This window comes from Temnothorax curvispinosus, unplaced genomic scaffold (assembly GCF_003070985.1).
Source record: "Temnothorax curvispinosus isolate PA1 unplaced genomic scaffold, ASM307098v1 QBEX01016545.1, whole genome shotgun sequence".
Lineage (NCBI taxonomy): Eukaryota > Metazoa > Arthropoda > Insecta > Hymenoptera > Formicidae > Temnothorax > Temnothorax curvispinosus.
The window spans coordinates 151,396-176,859 of record NW_020226325.1 but is presented as its reverse complement, the minus strand read 5'-3'; the positions used below and the strand labels follow the sequence as shown (position 1 = coordinate 176,859).

Sequence of the window (25,464 nt, the reverse complement as noted above, 5' to 3'; positions counted from 1 at the left end):
CTTTCTGCATTTAATGTGATAAGAACACAACCTTACTGTGATAGTGATAGAAAGCGTTCCATAACAATGGATTGCATGCAATAATAACGACTATGTCATGGTAGTTCGCATTCTGTCAAGTTATTCTTTTAAATTGCTTTCTGTTTATAAAATAAATTTGCTTAAGTTATATTTATTAAAAATTGTATGTAACATCTTATTTCATTAATTATACAAATTTTTAGAATTATACATATTAAGAAACAACGTTATAAAGAAAAATATATAATGATTGAAATAAAGTGCTGCTGTGGGTATAAATGTAAAGCAATATGTAAGATATCTAATACTGTTAAAATGGTATATATAATTTTTGTAGCTAACAATAAGATTACAATGGCATAAGTTAATGTTACTGTAACTACTTCACGTAAAAATCTTAGGAAAAAAAAATGTAATCCCAATTTAAAGTATTTAAGTGTAAATCTGTTGTAAAAATTATGTTATTTAAAAATATATTATTTTTGACATATAATATATTAATAATATGTAAAAATGTGATAAATGGCTTTGAAATGATTGATTTTGGAGTCGTTTACAAGCGAAATGATTTAAATGACAATAAAGAAATTCCAGAATTCAAATACTTTATAAATATCTAATTGTGATCATATTCAGTCATAAAGAATTAATTATATTATAACAGAAATTATGGCATCTGATTATAAGACTTAATTTATAATGGCGAGTTCTAGAAATAAAAGATAACGCGATTCGTACTTATGTTACATGAAGAGAGTTATAACTTCTTTGTCGATTTCATGATTGCAAAGTCATGTCCCGCATCAGGATGCATACCAACTGGCACTTCCCTCAATGTCTATATCCGCGATTATGCGAAATTCCGCGACACAAAAGCGCTGTGCTACGAGGGTGGCTACGGAAATTGAGGGCGGGACAATGGCTGTGAAGTCCTGTCTTGTATCGATACTGATCTGCGACGGATATGAGTGCATTAATAGAGAAATTGCACAGTTGTATATCATGTTTAACAAAATAGTGAGAATTATTGTCTTATAGTGTTTATACGGAACTATCATCTTTTACATCAGAATATCAGAAATTGTTTTTCGATACGTTAAACTTTTTTATATTTATTCTACATTTTTTAACTTCCGAGCTTATCGAGTTTATATACTAATTAATGTTGGACATACCTGTGAATCAAATAATTTCTCAGATGGGCCATTTGCACGATCGAAGGTTTAGGTGACAGGCAAGATGGTTATCGTTATACGATTCCAGCTACGCTCGCTGACAAAAATGGTTCGCAATGCGCATATTGTTCTCCCGGCATGGTCATGAATTACGTACGTATCCGGCGTATGCGTGCCAAAATAATTAATTATTAACATTGCGCGGATACCGTGTATTTAGAGCACTCATCCGGACACCCTGGATTTTTGAAAGCGTTTCTGTGTTAATCGACCAATTTTGGACGCGTTCAAGGGATTCACCAGTGACGCAACACCATCACTGATGAAAGACATCCGCGATATTGAGGTACATTATCCTTGCCATGCTGACTAAAGTATCGTGCACATCGATCACGATGAACGACGCCGACGTGTTGATATCGTGCGGGCATCGTTGCCTGCATCGGGGATTAAATAAATATCCCAGTATCGATAAGAAATTGTGGCACGCGAGCAGCAAGTGGATACTGCAATATGGGATATTAGAGTGAAGCATCCGGGTGCAAGGGCAAGAGGATGTCACTGCGACATCCACAAGCCACCTTGGCTGTATCCAGATTTAGGTATATGAATTGATTCTGCTGCGCGAAGGAACGATCTTGTGACGTAAAGTTGTAATATATTAATTCATGATATACATAGATGTTTTTATGTAGCAGTGATAATTTTTATTTATTGAAAACCTACATTGTGACATTTTATTACAAAATCAGACGATATCGATGGAATCTGAATTGTAGGGCATAGTAAAATGTTATTTTCTCTAGATTATTATTTTGCTTTTAAATATTTAACATGTATTTTTTTCAAGTATGTGCAATTTCTAAACCTTTTAATTTATTTTTGGAACTGTGTAGAAAGAAAGGGTGCGTGAATCACGATTGTGACGATTTTCTTTCTCTTTTGTTTCAGTTGGCAAAGATAGCGACGAAACCGATAGAGCGGTAAGTGTAGAATCCGAAAGACAGCTTCGTTGCATGTTTATAAATAGAAATAACATCTTGAAAGAAAAAAATGTCTATTGCAGATCAAATCGGCTCCCGTTAAGAAGCTGAACATGCCTTCGAGAAGAGATCAATTTGGGCCCGCTAAAACACCATCCTCTGCCTTAGGTATATTCAAATATTACCGAATGTATTTCACATGTCACCTTCTCACTATGTCACTTAATTACTATTGCGACTTACATCGTCAATCTGATATTCTAAATTATTTTATTTATTTTAAGCATGATATATATGACAAGAGTAGAACAACAGTGAAGCAAGTTTCTCTAAAATCGTTTTCCGTTAGTAGCTGTTGATGCGAAAATTACAAGTAGCAATATATGTAAATATATGTAAATACGTGGAACGAGTTATTTTTATAATTTATAAAAAGTAGACGTATTTGTGTCGTATTTGGCTAGAATGTCAATGTTAAACATCGATATCTTTCACTTGTATGAAACGATAATACATAGTAGCACTGCCAGTTTGTGTCGTATAAATCCGAGCTTTTTATGTGAGCAATTGTCTCGTGTATTTTTACCTGAGATGTGTCTCTATGTTCCATTCGAAATGTATATGAATGTCATATGTGACTCAGTATTGATTCGACGTCATAGAAGCATCGGTCTCTCGTCAAACGAGGCGCACATGGGATGCCGTAATCCTTACTTACGCATAGTTTTAACCGCAACTGCGGCTTCACTTCTGCATTTTGTTAACAATACATTGCCAGAGAAACTTGCCAGCAAAAGGTCAACGTTATGTTGACGTTTCGATGACGAGAATACGCTAACTGTTCGCTTGCATGAAACAGCTCCTTCTGGTATTTCATCCAACACAGTCCCAAGAGCAACAACTATCAAGCTCTGTCAGTAAGATCGACAACAGGTATATCTAAATTCTAGTATTGGCAATTACTATTCTGGAAAAGATTTTGAAAAAAATTCGGAGATATTTCCGATCGAGAGAAAATAATTGCATAGATAATCGCGTTGTCGATATAATTTATTAAAACCCTAGATGCCAATTAATTTCAGTAACACACAGAGTGTCAATAAATTATTATATATCAATTTCTTCCCAATTAGAACAATGAATGCCCTGCGCATTATTGCTTTTTGATCAGTCATACGCTTTTCATCTCTATAACTTTACATGTAATTACACACAGTGCTTATTTATTATTGTTAAAAATAAGTAATTTCGTAAAGCGCGCAATTTCCCGATGGATGAAAGTGAGCGCTGATGTAATCGTAACCCGGCAAGTTACGCACTCTGCTGGTATCAATCAATATCAATAAGGGCGCTTGATCATCCACGTTTAGAATCTCTACACACTTGCTTGCGTAAAGACAACACGTGTAGCGGTTCGGCGAGAAGTAAAATTTCGTTTATCGGCGAATATCGGCGCAATCAAAGTTTATTGTTTAAACTGTTTATAAGTGAACCATTCACTACATTTGTGCGAACACTGTTAGAACTATATTTTTTGTTTTGTGTCAGAAGTGACTCAAATAAAGTGTTCTTTTTTCTCTTTCACTTTAACACGTGGTTCACACTTATTCCAGTGAAATCCATATATCCCAACAATTATCACGTGCAATCATCATTTTTTGTTAATCTGTAATGCATTTCGCGATCGCTTGAGCACTGTTCACAGCAATCTGTGTAACTTTTAAAATTAGTATCATATTCACTGATAGTTTCTGAAAGTGTAAAGCATGAAGAGTATAGTTTTTATAAACAATTGTTATTCTTTAGCGCACGTGTACATATCCGCATTGAAGTGAATATAAAGAAAACTATCTGTTCAGATCATTATCTGTTCAGCGCAAGCCGGAGCCGTCGACGAAGAATGCTTTATTACTTCGTTCGAGGACGTGCCTACCGTCAATCTATTCTCGACGAAGGATCTTGAAGAATAGATGCATGGATCTTTCGTTCAAGATCGTTCGTCGAGAATAGATTGACAATATCCTTACTATGGGTGACGATAAAAAGGACTGGAAACAAAGAATGGATAGCGTATGTATTGCATGAAAACGAGATTTTCTTCTCGTGTCTGACAATTTTTTATACATTGTCTTTCTTTTTTTTCCCCAGATGAGAAAGTTAAGAGCCATTGTACTCGCGAGTGGCACTAATTACGAAAAAGAATTAAAATTTTCATAATTGATGCCACCTGCGCGTGCGTGACATACAGCGACCATTCGAGCAGGCCTGCACCGACCTTACCGGACGCAATCCATTTCCGGACGCAATCAAAAAGGGCATCGCGGATTCCGACGCGGAAGCGCGAGTCTTTGCCAGAAAATAAGTAGTTCTTTGCAGACGGTTAAGTTGCAACGATGCCTACCTATTACCGTAATTATATTTGACAATTCAATGCGTCTTTCGACGCTCTTGAAGATGGAAAAAAAGGAAAAGTGTCAAGAAGCACGATACTATTTTTTGGAAAGCAGGCGTCAGTTTGTCTGTTTGTATTGAGGTGTTATCGTGAAATATTTTATTTTATTTGTAAAAGTCTCATTTTTGTGTTTCAAACATTATTATTAAAATGTTATTCTACTTTCATACAGAATACTGTTTTATGTGTATAACTGTAACTATTACTTTACTGATATTATGGAACACTCTTGTATCGTCTTTAAATGTTACCATAAATAATAAATATCGCGGAAAATCTATAATACAAGATCAAAACCTGCCCGAAGAACGGAATACCGTGCAGAAGCAAATGCGCCGATAGACATTTCTCAAATAAAAATATGGAAACGTTGGATATAAAGTTGACGGACGCGGAATTTTATAAAGTTTATTCGATCGAAAATTTATTTGTGATATCTCGACAGAAACCGGATGCAACGTATATTATATTAAACGGCGGAAACACAGCCTAAGGCAATTTGTCTTTCACATGCACGATATAGGAACAAATTGATGTAAAAAGTATATAATGTATATGGCAATTTTGAGATAACTCTTCTAGATCTATTAAAGTCCTTTAAAAAATAACATGATTTTTGACATAGTATTTATAATATACCTATCATAATATATGAATGATAATACTATTTTATAGAAAATTATACAGCTTTCTTTTTTAGAAATTTATACAAATAAATGTTTCTTATCTAAAAAAATCAATATTTATTTCACATCGCGGGTTTTGATATATTTACATTAAAAAATATACATTTCTGGTATTTAAATATAGAGACAATATGAAAACTGTTTTGTCACATCATCTTTTCAACTATTAAATGTATTATTAAAAAATAATACGGTAGATAAAAAACATCCTGTATATTTATTCCTGTATTTCCATTCAGTAAATAATCTATTCGCTTGAATAATTGTGATCGCGAATGCAAACATGTGGTATTAAAACAAAATTTCTGAATTTTCGTTAATTTCAATCAACAGTGCAATCAATATTGAATAATACCACCAGTGCATTTGTTTGCACATCTAGATAAAAAATACACAATACTGAGAACATAATTCTGCAGGTGTTTATCGGGCAGGTAGAACGACCTCCGCATCGATATAAACGACATCCGGGACTTGCGTCGCATCGGAAAAACTAATAACGAGTCACTGGGCGGAAACATATTCCTCACCTAACATCATCTTCGGTGGCATCAATGAGCATTTTTTGTACGCAAAGAAGACAGAGCAACTGTTGATGGGTAAATCTATCCTCGACAAGCTATAGTGCTGAAGACAGCCTTGGAAACGTTGCATAACGAAGTGCAACCTGATCATGTACTGCCGAATTATTCGCCGGAATTCCGCAAGACTCTTGCCGAAGGATTATTCTATAAATTTGTCGAGCGTCGAACCGGAGAATGTGATTTCAAAGCTTCGCACACACAGTGGAGTTCATAATATTATACAAAGATTTCTATGGATTATTTTATCCAATTGCCATTTATGGTATACAAAATAAACAATTAACTTTACTTGTCTGTTCTTCTAATCGTAAAAATATCTGTTTCAGGTCGCTCAAGTAGCTGCTTACACGTTGGGAATCGATCTAGACTTAATCAGCGTCAAACCAAGCATTAATATAATAACACCTAACAACGTGGTTACCGTAGCCAGTATTACTAGCGACTGCTGCACATATGTAAGAATTTACATAACTATATTAAAACACTTTAAATATAATGCAATGCATATATAACATTGCATTAGTTAGTAATATTTTGACTCAAAACACTCGGGCAACAACGGTAACTTTTGTCACTTTTGTTGTTGTACTTTTGATTATTGCATTTCTTTCTAGGCAACGATCCAAGCCTGCAAAGAGATTCTGAAGAGACTCGGACCGATAAGACAAGAAACCCGAGCTGGCAGGATGTCATTTTCACCGCGTATCAGAAGGACGTTGATTTATGCGCACGTCATATGTAAATATCATTATAAATCATAACAAAAAGTCACGTCACGCACGTGACCATGTAACGGCGCATTGTGACATTTTTCCGATATTATTTCGTAGAACATTCATTTAAAAAGAATAATAATCTTTTGTCCTTATAGTAACGAGATTATAGATTATAAAATTCCGTTCCACTAATATTGTATTAGACATAAATAATCAAATTATTTAAAGTATCGTATTTTCATCGTAGAATTATAAACCACCAGGAGGAAAGGATACTTATTCCTAAAGACTCGGTCAACACACATTTGGTGTTCTTCGATCAAAAGGTGAGATCGAATACCTATTCCATAAATCCTTTTGTTCTCGAATCTCCACTTACAATCAAAAACAAAAAATATTTTCTACATGTTCGCATACAATTAAGAAACTTTTGGAAATCCTTTTGCAAGAATTTTTAAATACATAAAAATTTAATGGATTTATGTATGAGATACGCGTTTCACTGTGATTTATTTAACGTGGTCTGAATAAGATAAATTTAATAAATACAGAAAAGAATCAGTCTAACTATAAAGGTGAAATCAAAAGTGAAAATGTTCAAAAACCGATTAATTGTGCAAACTTTTTTGCAGCAACCGGTGAACCACCGCTTTGTATGAGTTACGTAATTCCGATCGCAATCTGCAACGCGTTGAATTCCGCTAGAGCGGAGGTAGGGAATACGGATGAGTGGTATCGATTGGGTAAGTTTTAAGCAGAGGTATGAAACGCATAAATCCTTGACAATGTACAACAAGAATCACCTAACTTATAAATCAAATTAACTTCAACACTGCAAATCCAAGTGTGTTATTTTAGCTGAAGTTTTTCTCACACATTTCTTGCCGTTTTAAATCATTTAACACAATTGAATATATTAATTTTTAATTTAATACAATTAAATATGTTAAATGATGTAATTTAACATATAAACATTTGAAAAGAGTTTCAGTCAAATTTTCATTTTTAGACGTTTATGCGTGTAAAAATAACACACTTATTGTTAGATTTGCAGTGGATTTTTGCAACAAGTGTTTAAATGTCAATCTACCTTAACGTATACTTATATTTAAAAAAAGATTTTTTAGCACCTTTACAATCTTACTTCTTCCCTTTTTTATTCCTTTTTTAAACTCAAATGAAAGAGACACTTAAATGAGGCAATTAAAAAAAAATTATCAGATTTTACGATCCAATTATTTTTTATCGTTGTTTTTGAAACCATAAAATCTACAGCTAATATTAATCACGGTATATATTATTCAAATTCAGATAAAAACATTTAACTGTTGTAAAAAATAAAACAATATATAAATATGTTATTTTAGAATTAGGTGGATGACTCAGAGTTTCCTTTAAAAAATTTCTTTTTTGTAAATTATTAGTGCATAAATGCATATTTCCTTATAAATTATTATTGTTATTATTATTACAAAATAATGTTATAATATATATTCATTTCTGATTCGCAATTTATGCAGATGGACCCCCCCCCCGTGCACCCCACTGAACGCATACTTCTAACCAGTTTAACCAACAAAGATAGCATGGTGCTTTGAGAGCAAAAGTATGAATCATTTATGACTAAACCAGTGTTTTAAATAAATTCCGTAATTACCGTCATTCGTCTTTTTAATCACTGTATATCTAATTGGAATAAATTTAAAAGTCTTATAGAAAGGCAACAATTTACGTATTCATGTTTTGCTGATGCGAAAATTTTCACGGTAATAGTGGAAACATGATAATTTAATTTAAAAAAATTAATAGGCTTTTAATATAACTAAAGCTGGCGTTCCATGAAGCGGATTACGCGGAAGCGGAACTAAGCCCTTTCAAAAATTCCGTCGAAGCGATTCTGTGATTGGCGCTCCGCTGATCCGCTCCGTAGAACGCCAACCTAAACCATAGCTTCTTTTTCATGTTAAATAATTCCATTATTTAACATATTACATAATTAGCATATTGCTCATTTGTAGCACACACATATCAGCATAAATATTCCATTAAACCTCACTGATGTGCTATATATTAAATATGACATCAATATATCTGTAGTATGTAATTATAATATGTACAATAAGGTATATTTTAAATAAAAATTGTAACCAATAATAAAAGTATGTTAACTCTGTCTTGAAAAAATCTATAGAAACAATTATTATCATACTAAGCAGGGATTATAAAGACATCAACTTTGTCTACAATATTCTCATTAAAATGCTCGAAGGAGGCAGTAAAAATGAGTGGAATGAGTGGAAACCTAGCATCCTAATAATTTGATTTGCAAAATTAATTAATGTGGCGCCGAGCCGTTGCCGCAAAATGAAATAAAATGCCATATATCTTTTCCGCGGCATTGCGTACGCTTTCTCATATTGTTTTGTTTGCCTAAAGTAATCTTATTTAAATTATTCACGTCACGCCTCACGCAAGGACGAAACTATTAAATTTAACTTCATTTTTTATCCTTTTCGAACTCTTTATACTTCTATATGTATATATTTTAATACTCTATTTTTTTATTTAAGTATAATTGAATCATTATGTATTTAAAGCATTTCAGACATAAACAATTTAAGATAAGATACTCGACGACTATTGACTCTTGATAATGCATTTTTCATCAAGTTTTTATTCCAATATATTGTTTGCAAATATTGTACCTCTTATTAAAAAGATTCACAAATTAAAAGATACAATACTGCTTAATTTCTTATCTTTAAAATAAAGCTAGAAAATAATTTCTTTTGAACATTTCAAGAAAGACTTAATTTTAGCTTAAATGCGAGACGAATGCGAGATTAAGGCGCGGATGTACATCCGATAAAATGACAATTTTCTCTTGAAATAGTTCCTGCCAATTGAACTCATCATATATAAATTCCTCAATACCGATGTCCTCAGTTGATGATGGTTCGGAATAAACTAAATAAAACTGTAGAATTTATTTGCTCTTATCTATGTTCATCAATATGTCCCATCTTTTAAAAAAATTGAATGGCGCGCACTTTTGAGAATGATGCATTTCTGTACAATATTTAATTATTTCTTCTTGAATATTCTTCATGTATCTCTGTTTAGTAATTATGCAGTATGGGGGACCACTCTCTGATGACCTTGACCTTGACATGTATTGTCAAGGTCACCCTTCAGAGTGACTTTCAGAAGGTTTTAGTCCTCGGTCATTATTCGTTAAAAAGTTATTAACAAAAAAAGTTTGAAAAATACAGCAATTATTTTGAGTATTGATAGACTATAATATGTATGTGGAAATAGGTTAAGTATGAACGAAGGAAAGTCATGTAAAGCAGAGAATATAGTTCATACATTGAAAAATATACAATAAGTATACGCAATTTTATGTGGTTAGGAAACAAGAATACAAAATATTCTCTGCTTTACCCAAAAGCTTTTATCTAAACTGTTGTCTGCTTTAACTATTTAATTGAAATAATAGTATAGATATATTATAATAATTATTACTTTATTAATAATTTTTACGTGGTTCAAAATTTAAATCCAACATTTCTTTGAAATAGACACTGTAGCTGCAAACGACTACGTCGATTTTGTCCAAATTCCTACAAATTTATGAAAAATATTTAATAAATATACATATTTAATATAGTGATAAAAAAATAAAAGTATTACCTTGCGATTTAAATAACGAAACCCATCTTTTTAAAGTGAATGTTAAAATTTTATGCAAAAATTCTTCAAAAATTGCATTTAAATACGAAAAATTTACTATAATTATTCAATTATGATCTTTGAAATTTTTATTACAAAACATTTTTCGAATAAATTGGCCATGTATTCGCATTGCCGACGACATCTTGAACCTTGAGCCAAGGATTATTATTATTCATTTGTTCAACTGAATACATTATTATACAAATTACTATTTTAACACACTGGCTAAACGACATACTGGTGACGCCTAGTAACACTGAGTGACATACCAAGAGCTGCGTACAGGTGAATCTCATGTGAAGCTTTGTTCACATGAAAGTATAAACATAGGAGTAAAAATAGTACTACTACTAAAAATTCTTCGTATTTATGGCCGGTATTCATAGTTATTTAAGACCGTCTTAAGTTCAATCTTAAGATGTCATGAACCAATCATAAGAGCCGTATTAGCGTCTTAAGACATTACTTAAGACAATCTTGAAGACTATGAATACCGGCCTATATATATATGCTGTGCTGTATTACTGTTTGTTAGATAGTTATAAAATTTTTTCTATCTTACTAAATATATATATATATATATATATATATATATATATATATATATATATATATACATATACATATACATATATATTAGTAAATTTGAAAATAATTCTTTTTCAAAGAAAGTATATTAAAAGTATTCTTATAATAAAGTATTCTTTAACGAATATTTTTTTTATTTACTTGTTCATAATAAAAGTATACTTACAATAGAGATACATGAATAATGTTCAAAAAGAAAACATCTAGTAATAGAGATGTAGACGTAACACTATTCAAAAATGAATGAGAAAAAAAGAAGGACACAAAACCAGTGTCGAAACGTCGAGTTAACGTAAGAATAAATGTCAGTTTGGTCAAAAAAACAACCTGTGAGAAAAAAAGAAGGAGAAAGGAAACATTCCGAAAACTCTGAACGAGCGAATGAACTCCGCTCGCTCAGTTCACCAAGCACTATCAACGGAGAAGGAGTTTAATAAAACTCGAAACCTGTTTAGGGAGTCCATCGTTTACACGGTGAGATCAATTAAAAAAGAAACCATTTAAAGAAAGTACTGTCATTTTATTACATATACCCGCGCCTTAAACTCGTATTGGTTTCTAATTGAAGTTATAGTTACGTATATTGACAAGCCAACCAAATTAATTTTGTTCATTTATTTAGAATAAACTTCAATACCTCATTTTCGCGCACACGAAACACTATTATTATTAACATGCAAAGGATTTTACTTAATGTTCAAAATAATTTGAAGAGAATTATGTATAACTTTATATATATATATGTATATATATATATATATATATGTGTGTGTGTGTGCCTTCTCAATTTTATCATTTTTAGCATAAATATAAATATGTACGTTGTCTCATTATATTACAGTATATGTTATGTATATATCCTATGAGAACGAGTAGCACTCTTTGAACGGAAATAGTGAGTCGTAATCCTACTTCTACTACATCGCATCGACACGATTGCCCAGTGAAAATGCAAACAGAAATAGTGTAAGTTTATTTGTTAAGAATTTATGATGTACGGAAACTATTACAACGTATAGTTACGATAAGTGACCAGAGTAAAATTTCGTTATAAATTTAGATTCCTCTAACCTTGATTTATTTCAACACAAACTATTTATTTGTATTATATCATCCAGTATAAAACTGGATGGAAAAATTTCTTAGAAAATTTATCTATCCTTCTTCACTTGATAATGTCAAAAAGATATCCAATCTAATTGTAAATTGTATTTAGTTCCAAATATAGAAGAAACTGCATTAACTTTACGATCAATGGAGTGCCGCATACCGGTAAGTACTCTTCATATACAATTTATCAATTGAATTATATTTAAAAAATGAGAAATTTTTCATAATACAAAAAGCGAAATAATTTATTAGATTACGATAAAACAAAAATTCCAGAAGTCAAACATTTTATATAAAAATGTAATTATAATCTTAGAAACTATTAGAATTTATCAACCACAACAAAAACCATCACATTCAGTCATAAGGAATTTATATTATGACAGAAATTATAATATTTGACTAATAACTATAATTATAATGGCGAGTTCTAGAAATAAAAGATAACGATATACGAATGTTATACGGAGAGAGTCAGAACTTCTATGTCAACTTTTTATGATTGCAAAATTCTAGTATCAGGATGCATACCGAGTGGCACGTCACTCAACGTTTACATCCGCGATTATGCGAAACTGCGTGGCACAAAGGCGATGTGCCACGAGGGTGGCTGCGGCGTCTGTATTGTGGCTGTGGAAATCAAGGGCAAGACAATGGCCGTGAATTCCTGCCTTGTACCGATACTGATCTGCGACGGGTATGCGAGTATTAACAGAAAAATTCATGCATAGTAAATAGTTTAAATTTAATTTTTAAGAGAGCAAGAAGTATTCGGGTTATGGCGTTAAGGAACTGTCATCTTTGACATCAGAAATTGCACTTCAATGCGTTAAACTCTTTTATATTCTACCTCGTCTTTTAAAATCCTTCCGAATTTATCGAGTTCATGCCAATACTAATTAATGTTTGATATATCTGTGTTTCAAATAATGTTCCAGATGGGCCATTTGCACGATCGAGAGTTTAGGTAACAGGCGAGACGGTTATCATACGATTCAAGTTACGCTTGCTGACAAAAACGGCTCGCAATGCGGATATTGCTCCCCCGGCATGGTGATGAATTTATATAGGTATGCATTTTTTTTCGACAAAGCAATTAATTTATGAAGAAATAATGTAAAATTTGGAACGTATTTAATCTTCTCACAACAAATTAAAATTTTCTTGGAATGCTTGGCATTGTAATATAGAATTACACACAACGTGACTATGATAATTGACTGAAGTAAAGATATTATAAAGATAGTCACGTTCGAACTCAAAAGCTGGTATAAAATTGTGTTAATGCATATGTTATTTATAACTTGCAGTCTCATTCATGACAAAAAGTTGTCTATGCAGCAAATCGAAAACTCATTCGGTGGCAACATTTGTCGATGTACTGGGTATCGACCAATTTTAGACGCGTTCAAAAGTTTTGCGACCGATGCACCTGCGTCAATGGTGAAGAATATTCGCGACATTGAGGTGATCGTGCGACAAATTTTAAGTTTATTGCAAACATTTTATTATACCGTGACTTTTCATCTTAGAACTTATACTTACATTCCCAGAGAATAAATTTTATTTCACTGTTGTAATAATTATTAGTATTATTACTATTCAATTGATACTCTGCATATAAAAATTCTTTTTTTTTATATTATTTACATTCTGTTGTAAGTATAATAAAATATACTTCGCAGGAGTTGTACAAGATCAAAGCCTGTCCGAAGTATGGGATTCCATGTATCGATACTTGCTGCGATCAGCAACTTTCCCATGAAGACACAACGTTGGATATAAAGTTAGCAGACTCGGAATTTTTCAAAGTTTACTCGATCCGTGATCTATTCGCAATATTTCGACAGAAACCGAATGCTACTTATATTTTAAATGGGGGAAACACTGCACACGGTAATTTTCCATAATCTTCCATTTAAGCGATATATATAGGCACTAATTGATACAAGTTTATACAAAGTCTTCATAGTAATCATTCTTTATCTATTTGGATAGACTTAATAATAAAATTGTTCCAAATATTTCAATGTTACTTTTAGCAATTATACGCGCATTACAAAGCACTATTGATGCTAAATTCTACCATTTTTCAAAAGTTTAGATAAATATAAATACCTTCTTTAATACTTTAGAAAGCGCAACTCTAAAAAAAAATAAAAATCTAATTTTTCAGGTGTTTATCGCACAAACAAAAAAGATCTCTACATCGATATAAACGATATCCCAGACTTGCGTAATATTCAGAAAACCAATCAGTACTTAGTCCTAGGCGGAAATACAACTCTTACCACGGTGATAGAGGCCTTCCAGAAGTACTCATTCGAAAACAAATTTAAATATTTACGTCAACTGGCTCAGCACGTAGACCTGATCGCAAATGTGCCGGTGCGAAACATCGGCAGCATCGCCGGCAACTTGATGATCAAGCACGCGCACAATGAATTTCCCTCCGATATGTTTTTGATATTAGAGACTGTCGGTACTCAAGTACACGTCCTCGAATCACCCGCTCGCAAGCAGAGTGTGACATTGTTGGAGTTTCTGAAACTCGACATGTTCCACAAGATCATCTATAGCGTGGTCTTGCCACCGCTATCCGACGAGTACGAATACAGATCCTACAAGATAATGCCTAGAGCTCAGAACGCTCACGCTCACGTCAATGCCGGTTTTCTCTTCAAATTCGGCGCTGGAGGCATGGTAAGGAAATTTGTTTAAATTTGTATATATTATTATATTATTGGGATAATTTGTTAAATATATGTAAATATTTCGTGAGAAGGTGCTGGAGAGGCCCAACATTATCTATGGAGGCATCAATAAGGATTTCTTCCACGCGACCAACACGGAGCTAATGTTGATAGGTAAATCGATCCTAAACAATCAGGTGCTAAAGTCCGCTTTGAAGACGTTGCATGATGAACTGCATCCGGACCATGTGCTGCCGTCCTATTCGCCGGAATTTCGTACAACTATTGCCGAAGGATTATTTTATAAGTTTGTGTTGAGCATCAAACCAGAGATTGTAAATCCCAGATTTTGTAGCGGTGGTTTCGTGTTACAGCGAGGTCTCTCTTCAGGTATATATTAAGTACACGTACATACACCGGCATATTTTTGAAAATCTATGTTTATTCTTTAAGTATTCTTACGTGTTTGAAGATAAAAATTTATTTTCTTTATTTTAATCTCCTACGTGTAACACGACTGAAAAGTTCGACTTATATTAATTTCGTTTACGAGAGAACGAGCCTTAAAGTCTTGAAATATTTAAACAAAAATCTCGCTGTTAATTTTGTAAAATAATCTTGATAGTAAAGAAATAGAAAGCTATAGGTTCGTTGAAAGTAGAGTAACCTACTTTGAAAAACTCGTAAAATATTTTAATTGATTATTCTAATTGCGCACGAAAAAAACATGGACATTCTAGGTACGCAAGACTACGACACGAATGCGACATTGTGGCCGATAAATGAGCCTATAACGAAATTAGATGCTATAAAACAGACATCGGGCGAGGCTCAATATTGCAATGATCTGCCTCCATATCCTAGGGAGGTGTTTTGCTCTTTCGTGGTCACGAAATGTGGTAGCGGCAAAATTGACAGTATAGATGCGAGCAAAGCGCTTAGCATGGAGGGTGTAGTGGCGTTCTTTAGCGCCAAGGACATACCGGGAAAGAATCTGTTCATTTCGGCCGCCAGCAAGTTGACGTTCTTGCAGGAAGACGAGTTGCTTTTCGCCGAAGAGGATATTCTGTATGCTGGTCAGCCAGTAGGCGTGATCGTCGCGAAAACAAATAATTTGGCGAACGAGGCCGCAAAATTGGTGGAAATTAAATATAGCGGATCTCAAACGAAGCCAGTAATAAGTATCGAGGATGCACTTGCCACGCAAGACGACGCTAGATTTATGCAGAGTGTCAACGTCCCGGCGAAAAAGAAAGGTAGAAATTGATAAAGAACGAAATTTGATTTATAAGTTATCTTTTCGATTACAATTATCAGGAAGAAGACAGAAGCAATTGGAAGAAAAATGAGATAAGCAAACTTACGAAATTGTACAAGTGACTGTTATTATTTATAAGATATAAGAAGAAATAATATATTAAAGTATATGCGGGGATCGTTTCCTACTATTATGTATTTACAGGAGGAAATACTAAACAAGTGATAAAGGGCGTCTTTCAATGCGGCAGCCAATATCACTATACCATGGAGACTCAATCTTGCGTATGCGTTCCTGTGGAGGACGGTATGGATGTCTATCCATCATCGCAATGGTTGGACATCACTCAAGTATCGATCGCGAATTGCCTCAATGTTAAGAATAATAGGTAACTCATTAATCTCTTAACTATATCAAGTAATTATGACAGTTCAATGGTAATAACGTAATTTATACGAGTTATACCGTCCTACATCTTAAAAATTAAATTAGCACTATAATCGCATAAATTTAATTTTTTTTAGTATCAATGTGTATGTGAGACGACTTGGCGGTGCATACGGATCAAAAATCTCGCGCAACACGCAAATCTCGTGTGCTTGCGCACTGGTATGTCACAAACTGAATCGTCCAGCGCGATTCATTATGATGATAGAGAGCAATATGCAATCGATTGGCAAGAGATACTCCACGCGTCAAGAATATGAGATTGGAGTGGACGATGACGGAGTTATCCAGTATCTTAACTCGAAACATTGGGGCAATTGCGGTTCCAGTTTCAGCGAACCACAAGCTGCCACGGTGGTTTTCTACATGCAAGGGTATCGACAATACAGCATAATAGTACAAACAAAATATAAACAATTTATGACGATAATATGTAATATTAATATTTATCTACTGAATTTTGCCCAATATTTTAAAATAGAATGGAAAAGTTTTCAAGTAAGAAAGATATTGAAATAAGTTAGATATACTATTTATTAAATTTGCATCAGAATTTTGCACCAAATTCAAAAAAAGAAAAAAATATTATGATAATATTAATTTAAACAAAATAACATTAATTAAACGATGTAAAATAATGTCCTAGAATTGCCTTAATTAAATTTAGAGATATACTCTGTTGCAATTAAACTTTGATTTTTAATTAATTAATTAATTAATTAATTAACTCGCAGTCGATTTTGATTTTTGATTATTAGTAGCTGTTATGCGACCGATAGTTGGACATTCAACGGATTCGAGGTGCGAACCGATTTACCGTCAAACACACACTGTCGTGCGCCAGGATCCACGGAAGGAGTGGCCATGATTGAAAATATAATGGAACACATCGCGAAAGTGACGAAAAAGGATCCGGTACAGGTCAGATTGTCGAATATGAACGATGTAGATAAGGCCGCATTAGAAACCATGGTAAAGGATTTGTCGAAATCGGCCGATTATGAGATGCGGAAGCGGGCCGTTGAGGCATTCAACAACGAGAATCGTTGGAAGAAAAAGGGAATCGCTATTGTGACGATGAGGTATCCGATGTTATATATAGGGCAATTCCACGCGATGGTGTCGGTCTGCGCTCGAGACGGTTCGGTTTGCGTGACGCATGGCGGAATCGAAATCGGACAAGGTATAAATACCAAGGTACGAAAATGCAATTACTTATCTAAGCAAGTTCTTTCATTCTCTTCATCCAATCGATAAACTAACAGACGAAGGAAAATTGAGATTTCCAGATTTTTGTATGTCCCTTTTTCTATTTTGAATATGTATTCTGTTTTGAAAATAGATCAATTATATTTGACAGATTCATGTAGACTGGAAGGAATTCAATTTAACATAAATAAGTCGCTTCATATTTCTAGCTATTTAAAAACAATTCTTGTACTAGATCGCTCAAATAGCAGCTCACACACTGGGGATCGATCTCGAATTAATCTCCATTAAACAAAGTAATAATTTAGCAACACCCAACAACTCGAATACAGGAGGGAACATTACTACGGAGACCTGCGGATATGTAAGAATTCAATTCAATTCGTCCCTGACATTATGGAAAACGACGTGATATATATACAACGTCAAATTTATAATGACTATTGCATTATTCAAATATCGCATTTATTCTAGGCAACGATCCGAGCTTGCGAAGAGATTCTGGAAAGACTCGAGCCGATAAGAAAAGAAATGAATAATCCGAGCTGGAAGGATCTCGTCTTCACGGCGTATCAAAAGGACGTTGATTTATGCGCACGTTATATGTAAATATCATTAAGTCATATTTAACATATCGCTAATATATTATGTCACGCAAACCGTCATACACAATGCGGTCCATAAGTTTCGAGACAAAAAAAATATAAAATAAAGGACACATCACGAAATTCGAATCAACTGCAGACGATTACAAAAGAATCCAAGGATTGAAAACGAGAACAGAACAGCATATCGATTATAGAAAAAGCCTACTTTAAGTAAAAAATATTTAAAATATTTTTCTGTTCTTTATTTTATACGATTTTTGTCTCGAAATTTATGGACCGCACTGTGTAAAGCATTTCGACATCTTTCCAAAAATAATGTATTTTTATTCTGAAAAAACTGTTATTTTATTCTATTGTTTTATTTATATATGTGTTTTATTTTATCACTTCATGTTTTATTTGTAATAAGTGGTAGAGGGTGAAAAATGCAATTTAAAAAATCTGTTTGCATTCCTCCTTCCGTGATTAAAATTAAGCGTATTTATGTGTTTTCGGATTTCGATAAAAATCGAATAAATAAATCAATTTAAATTTTATATTTATAAGAGAAAACAGACAATACGCGCAAATCATTAATTATTACACATTATTATATATTACACTTACCTTGGCAGGATGGCGGCCGCACAGAACGATACAATCAAGCCTTACGGCATTTACGGTGTCACTATTGCCGAAGTGGAGATCGATGTGTTGACCGGCCAGCATATTATCAGGAGAGTCGATTTGATGGAAGACGCTGGTGTAAGCTTGAATCCGAAGGTCGACGTCGGTCAGGTAGAGGGAGCTTTCGTGATGGGAATAGGATACTGGACTTCCGAGGATTTGGTGTACGATCCTAAAACAGGAATATTAACGAATGACAGAACTTGGGTAGATACGTTATTTTTATTGAATTTCGTTAAAGCTAATATCGCCAAGACGCAACTGTCCCGATTCATTGAAATTGTCCTAGGAATACATAAATTAAATTATCTAAAGTATTTTATTTCTCTCGTAGAATTATAAACCGCCAGGAGCGAAGGATATTCCTGAAGATTTCCGCGTATCCTTACTCAAGAATTCGGCCAACACAGTCGGTATCTTTGGTTCAAAAGGTGAGATCGGAAACTTTATGAAGCGTTTCATTCTATTCTTCTATACTTACTATCAAAAATAAAATTTAAATGTTTTATATGTTTACATACAATTAAAAAACATTTACGAATCTTTTTGCAAGAACTTTTAAATTTATAAAAATTGAATAGGTTTACAGTTTACATTTCTCTAGTTTATAATTTAATTTAAATAGGTTGAAAAAATTGAAAGGAATTTAGTAAAAATATAAAAGAATCCGTCTAGCAGGTATTAAGAGATATCATATTTGAAAGGATTAAAGGATCGATTAATTGTGAACATTTCATCTTTGCAGCAACCGGTGAACCACCGATTTGTATGAGTTACGTGATTCTGATCGCGATCCGCAATGCGTTGAACTCCGCTAGGGCGGAGGCAGGGAATACGGATGAATGGTATCGATTGGGTAAGTTCTAAGCAAAAATATAAATGTGCTAAGTATACTTGACAATATATAACACGAATCATGCACCTAATTTTGTGAATCTGGATTAACTTGTATAGATCTCGCAACAAGTGCGAATCTTTTAATCGTCATTGTATTTTAAGCAACACTAAAAAAAAGAGTTGTTTTAGTTAGTTGTTTTACTTTCTCCATTTTTATTCTTTCTTTCTTTTTCTCTCTTTAAAACCTGACGAAAGAGACAACATATTTAAAGGAAATAATTGTCAGATTTTGTAATCCAATTCTTTTTTAATATTCTTTTAAAAACATATAAAGCCTGAACACGCGTGATATTAATTACTCGAAGTCGGGCGAACATTTAACGAACATTCTAACTTTATTACGAACTGTTGTTTGTAATAAAAAGAATTAAAAATTGTTATTCCAGAACACATACATAAAATTAGATGATTCAAAGATTCTTTATAATTTTCTTTCTTGCAATGTAAATTAATATGTGAATGAAAATTTTCCTATAAAATATTATTATAAATTATAATTTATAATGTATATTCATTTACGATGTGTAATTTTTGCAGATGGACCATGTACCACCGAACGTATACTTCTAAGCAGTTTAACCAACACGAATGACATGGTGCTTTGAGAGCAAAAGTAAGATTCATTCGCAAATAGATAGATGCTTAAAATAGTCCTGCACTTATTCGCTCTTTGATCGTTTCCTAATTGGAATAAATTTAGAGTCCTAACGACAAGACAATTTATCTACGTTTCGTCGATACAAAAGATTTTCGGGGTAATAATGGGACCATATGATAGTTCGATCAGTTAACAGGCTCTTAACACATAACTAAGGCACAACTTCCGTTTTATGGTAAATAATTTCAATAAATATTCTCTATTAAACGCCATTGATGTGCTACATATAGTAAATATTACAACAACATATCTGTAGTGTGTAATTGGCATTAATGATAATATAATATAAAGTATGTCGTAAATAATAATCGTAAATAATAATTCAATATAAGTATATTACCTCTCTCGAGAGAATCTACAGCAACGATTATTACAATTATATACGCAGACATCAAACGTTAAACGTCGACATCGTTTGCATTATTTGCACTTGAGGGTGGATGAGGAAGGGTGTAAAAAAAAAAAGAAACGGAACGAAACGAGATTATGGCATGCTAGAGATTTGATTCGCAAAATTAATTAAAATGTATAACGTGCACCGAACCGTGCTTGCCGCGAAATGGAGAAAAAACGCTTTCTGGAATGTGTTCTTTCCGCGGCGCCGGCGTCTCAACTCACACGCCACCGGCCACGGCCACGCCATTCTCAAGAATCTCAAGACGTCCCGTTCACTCGACATAACTTTATTTATGCTATTCACGTTGCGCTTCACACGAGTAAAAAAACATGCCAAACTTAACTGAACGCGCGGCCTTAATAATTAAAAACTCTCGGAGCGCGCGTATAACGATTACACCGGATTTCAAGCATAAATAGCGAATATTGAAAACCGATGTAATCTGGGATAGAGTTACAATGCTGCAACGTGGAAATACATGTCTCATTACTCTCATTGCGTTTCCCTAAGCACGAATAAAGACGGAGATCATTCTCAGGCGATTATGCAGCATCGATACCTGAATTTTCCGAGATTAGATCGGTTTTTCTCCCCGATAAATAAGCTCCGCGAAGCGAGAGCCTGCACTTGTCGTCTTGTCGATATTTATCCGCGATATTTGCCATCCGCGATCCGCCGGCCGTTCCCATCGACAACATGCCACGTAGGGATGAGTAAGCGGAATAAAAGACTCTTCAAGCTGAACCCTGAACCCCCCAAAACGCCCGGAAGCATAACCGTCTCTCTTTTCGTATATACCTCTCTAATCCAATAACGTCGCGAACTACCTTGAACGTCGGTCGATCGGGTATACTATATAGAAAGTAGAGCGGTCCCTTTCGTTATTGTTTCAACGCAGGATAATGATATTTCGCGCTTGCCCTTGATCGTCGCCAAGCACGCGTTTGCATGGTCGAACGTAAAAGCAGACGACTACAGTCATCCAACTCGGACGAGACAATAGCGAGACAATAGCGAGATAAATGCCTCAATGCATCTCCGCAGACAATGCCAAAGAAACATTTTTTTTCTCTAGTCCACTTGTAGGACAATTATAATGTCACGAAAAATTAATATTGCGTGCATTGGGGATAATACTATAACGAATAACAAGGTCGCAGTGATTGCGTCTCTGTTGGTACTCGATTTTTACGGAATCATGGGATGCCGTTTCAGACTATGAATTTGAAACAAATACGAATTTAGATTGTTTCTCTAGACTTAACAAGTAGATTTGAGTTGCATGCTGCACACACGCACTGCATAAATTTTCAGTGTGTGTATACAGCACACATATGCCATATATATATATATAATCTTCTTTGCACTATCTACGAATCTCTACATATATTCTTTCGTTTCATTTTTTCCCTCCTATTACAGCGGACTATGCTGATTTGTGTTCATATTCTTATAAAGCTACACGCCGCCAAAGAGATACTCTGACACCACGATCGCGGGTTACGGTTTCCTTTCATTCCTTCATCTCCCTCGACATTTGTACAACGAGAAGGCATTGTCGGTTCGTCATTGCGCGCTCACACGATCCCAGATCGTTCTGCCCTGTTATCAAAATCATATTAACGACGGTACAAACGCCGCTACTAATAATCGACGCTATGAGTAACGACCGACAATAATAATATCACGCTCTGTACGCACACGTATATCGCGTGATATCGTTACATTGTAAATGATTTTCCGCTTCGACGACGAACGTTCGCATTCGTCTCGTTTCTGTCAAACGTTTTACGTTTCGACACGCCAGCCACTCAATTTACAGCGTAAATAGAGAAATCCGGTTAATAATTTTCTACTTACAATTACTCAAAATTACAATCAAATGTTCTAAAAGCTTGATAATTTTATCAAAAAAGTACAATAAAAGTACAATAAAAAGGAAAAAGAGTGAGAGTGAGAGAGAAAGAAAGGAGAAAGAACAAGGCATGTAACGAATTTGGTAACTTGTATATTACATTACAGAAGATTGTGCGCAAATTGTGTATTTATAAAATAAATATAAATGTATATGACTTTACAGATAATTTTCGAAACACTTGATCGATGTTGCAAATCATCGCATACGCGCGTGCCTCGAAATAATAATTCTCGCGTTCTGAATCAAAATCACTATCGCTTCATGATTGATGACCTTTCTCTCTCTTCCTCTGCTCTCTTTATATATATATGAACATGCAAGAGCATAAATGGAATTATGTTAAAACTAAATAACAGTAAAGCCCTTTCTCCGTAACTCTGAACTCTCTCCTCTCTCTCTCTCTCTTTCTCTTTCGGTCTCCAAGGAGAAAACGAGAAGCGCGACAAGCCGTTCTTGGAGCAACAACAAGGCATCTCTATTAGATTGCAATGAAAAAAAATACGATGTGGTGTCGATTTTTCACTTTCTCTACCTCTCGTTCCCGGGATACTAGCTGGTCGGTCCGGTCGGCCTTCTTACTTTCGCTAAATAATCCCTTCCATAAATATTAATAATATACAGTGTGTATCCTTACGCGGCCGGGAGGCTTTACCTAAACTATACGGGCCGGTAAGAAGTTGCGACAAGAATATCTTCCTAGTTTACAGCGAAAGAGATAGAATACAGTTGGATTATCTCGTCTCACACCTTCCTATAATACGATAATAATATATACGTAATATTGTCCTGTTGGGCTCGGCCGCCGGTAGCTTTAAGCGCAATGTCGATTGAATAGAAAAAAAGTAAAAAGGAGAATGATCGAGAGCAATATCGTATGAAATGAAACGCGAAAGAGATATTTGAATGTGATTCTAATTTGATATGCAAATGACCGTACGAGGTGAGCAAAGAAAATCATGCATTTTTTCAGATATAAAACGGTAAATTAAATTTGCTTATAGAACCAATGTGCATTGAAGTCGGAATGCATATATTTTCTTGATCGATTCTACTACTTTTAGAAAATGGAAATCTTCTAGACATATCTGTGTCAAAATTGCAAACGCAAATTCTTCTTACTCAATAAATAATATTAGTAATAATATATTAATAACATTTATCAATAATGTTTTCTTCTAATATTATTTAATAATATTGATTTTAAGATTAATATTAATCACGTCGACTTGCGTCATCGTTCTAGATCTACCGGCGGCCTTTGAAGAACTCGCGCGATTTCTGCGGTCAAAGCTCGACTCGTAGCTACCGATTTTACATAGACTAACAACTAACTGTCCCCGCAGCGGCCGGTTACGCTCAGAGAAGAGATCCTATACGTTCATATTATATTATACAAAAATACGTCCCGACTACGCGAAGTGTGAAATCAATCGAGAGAGCGAACGAACGAAAAACGGAAATGTACATCGATGAAGGAAGGGAAGCGATTCGTTGATACCAAGCCCGAGGATATATCTGGCCGCTTCCTCCGCCTCGCATCTACATCTGCATCCGCCCGAGTGACACTATTAACTTTTTTTTTCCACTTTAGACAAACCCACTTTACAGAAATATATTCGTTCCCTTCAACCACTCGGAAAACTTTCAACCACTCAATTATCCTATCAATATGTATACACCTATTTATACTCATCGATATACGTACGCGCTGGCGGAACTGAAGATATCGAGATGAAGAGAATGAAAATGGTTAATACGGTATACTCTTAAAAAACCTGCTAAGAGCGATAGAAAACATTAGTAAATCGTGATTCATATAAAAACTCAGTATCTACAATTTTAGCTACAGTCTCTCGAGGGGCCGATTCCGCCAATGTCGACTAGCGTTGATCAGAGTTAACTAGATCTTTCTTCGCTATTTGTATTAACGAAGATATCGCGATTTAGAAAAAAAAATCGAAAAACATGGCATTAAGCCAATCGACATTGGAAAAATCGGCCTTCTCTCTCATGTGAGACGTAGCATTAAAAAGAATAAATAGGAAAAACTGAAAGAAAACGCAGACAATACTAAAGGCGAGAGCATATACACGCGATAATCCACGACCGATAAGCACTATCCGGTGATGTGTGCGAGATCCAAACGAAAATATCGTTCTAATAAGAAAATTGAAAATGGTCTACCATACAATTTGGTCAATCGCTCGTGAGAATCGTGATCTCGTTGCAATCTTTTACAACGGTCGACTAGCACTGCGCACGCTGTGTACACTATCGTCGCTACATGGATTCTAATTACCCCTTGCCCTCCCCCTTTCCTCTCGTCCAGCCGCAGTCCAGATCTAAATTCGAGCAACCGCGGATTAAATAATCGATCGGTTATCGGTTATAATATATACGCTATATAACGATAAAGTTTCATCTTCTGGTTACAACGACATTTATAATTTGACGGGAATCGAGGATGTACCGATAAAATCCCAAAACGGAACGCCCGCAACAGGATATTGACTGCATCGATAGTACCGTGCTTGAATCACGCAGATTCACGTTATATTCGTAATTGTGTTGCGTCAGCGTTCTGGCCTTAACTCGTTTAACATACTTCGTTATCTATCTAATTAAGATATCCACGAACAGTATACAGATAAAGAACATTTAAT

At 34.3% G+C, this 25,464-nt stretch overlaps 1 protein-coding gene and 1 long non-coding RNA gene across 2 annotated transcripts; both read left to right on the top strand.

Annotated features, from left to right (window-relative positions):
• Positions 1–2,309: 2,309 nt before the first annotated feature.
• LOC112466784 lies at positions 2,310–5,218 on the top strand. Its single transcript, XR_003042188.1, has 3 exons — positions 2,310–2,347; positions 4,055–4,249; positions 4,328–5,218. It is a non-coding gene; the product is annotated as an uncharacterized LOC112466784 (long non-coding RNA).
• Positions 5,219–6,567: 1,349 nt separating this feature from the next.
• LOC112466776 (xanthine dehydrogenase/oxidase-like) lies at positions 6,568–20,600 on the top strand. Its single transcript, XM_025035072.1, has 22 exons — positions 6,568–6,639; positions 6,865–6,943; positions 7,250–7,360; positions 8,138–8,223; positions 11,782–11,906; positions 12,157–12,212; positions 12,567–12,747; positions 12,989–13,120; positions 13,361–13,517; positions 13,736–13,946; positions 14,227–14,753; positions 14,836–15,133; positions 15,484–15,999; positions 16,206–16,389; positions 16,526–16,822; positions 17,207–17,645; positions 17,893–18,021; positions 18,132–18,262; positions 18,880–19,138; positions 19,266–19,362; positions 19,677–19,787; positions 20,366–20,600. The coding sequence occupies exons 5-22, from the start codon at positions 11,890–11,892 to the stop codon at positions 20,431–20,433; spliced, it is 3,810 nt and encodes a 1,269-aa protein (XP_024890840.1). The 5' UTR covers positions 6,568–6,639; positions 6,865–6,943; positions 7,250–7,360; positions 8,138–8,223; positions 11,782–11,889; the 3' UTR covers positions 20,434–20,600.
• Positions 20,601–25,464: the final 4,864 nt, after the last annotated feature.

What these genes read in the sequence shown, in the direction of transcription:
- LOC112466776 (XM_025035072.1), top strand. An exon ending in AGAATATTCGCGACATTGAG is followed by an intron (nt 13,518 to 13,735) that starts GTGATCGTGCGA and finishes TATACTTCGCAG; the next exon opens with GAGTTGTACAAGATCAAAGC. An exon ending in AATTCGGCGCTGGAGGCATG is followed by an intron (nt 14,754 to 14,835) that starts GTAAGGAAATTT and finishes TTTCGTGAGAAG; the next exon opens with GTGCTGGAGAGGCCCAACAT.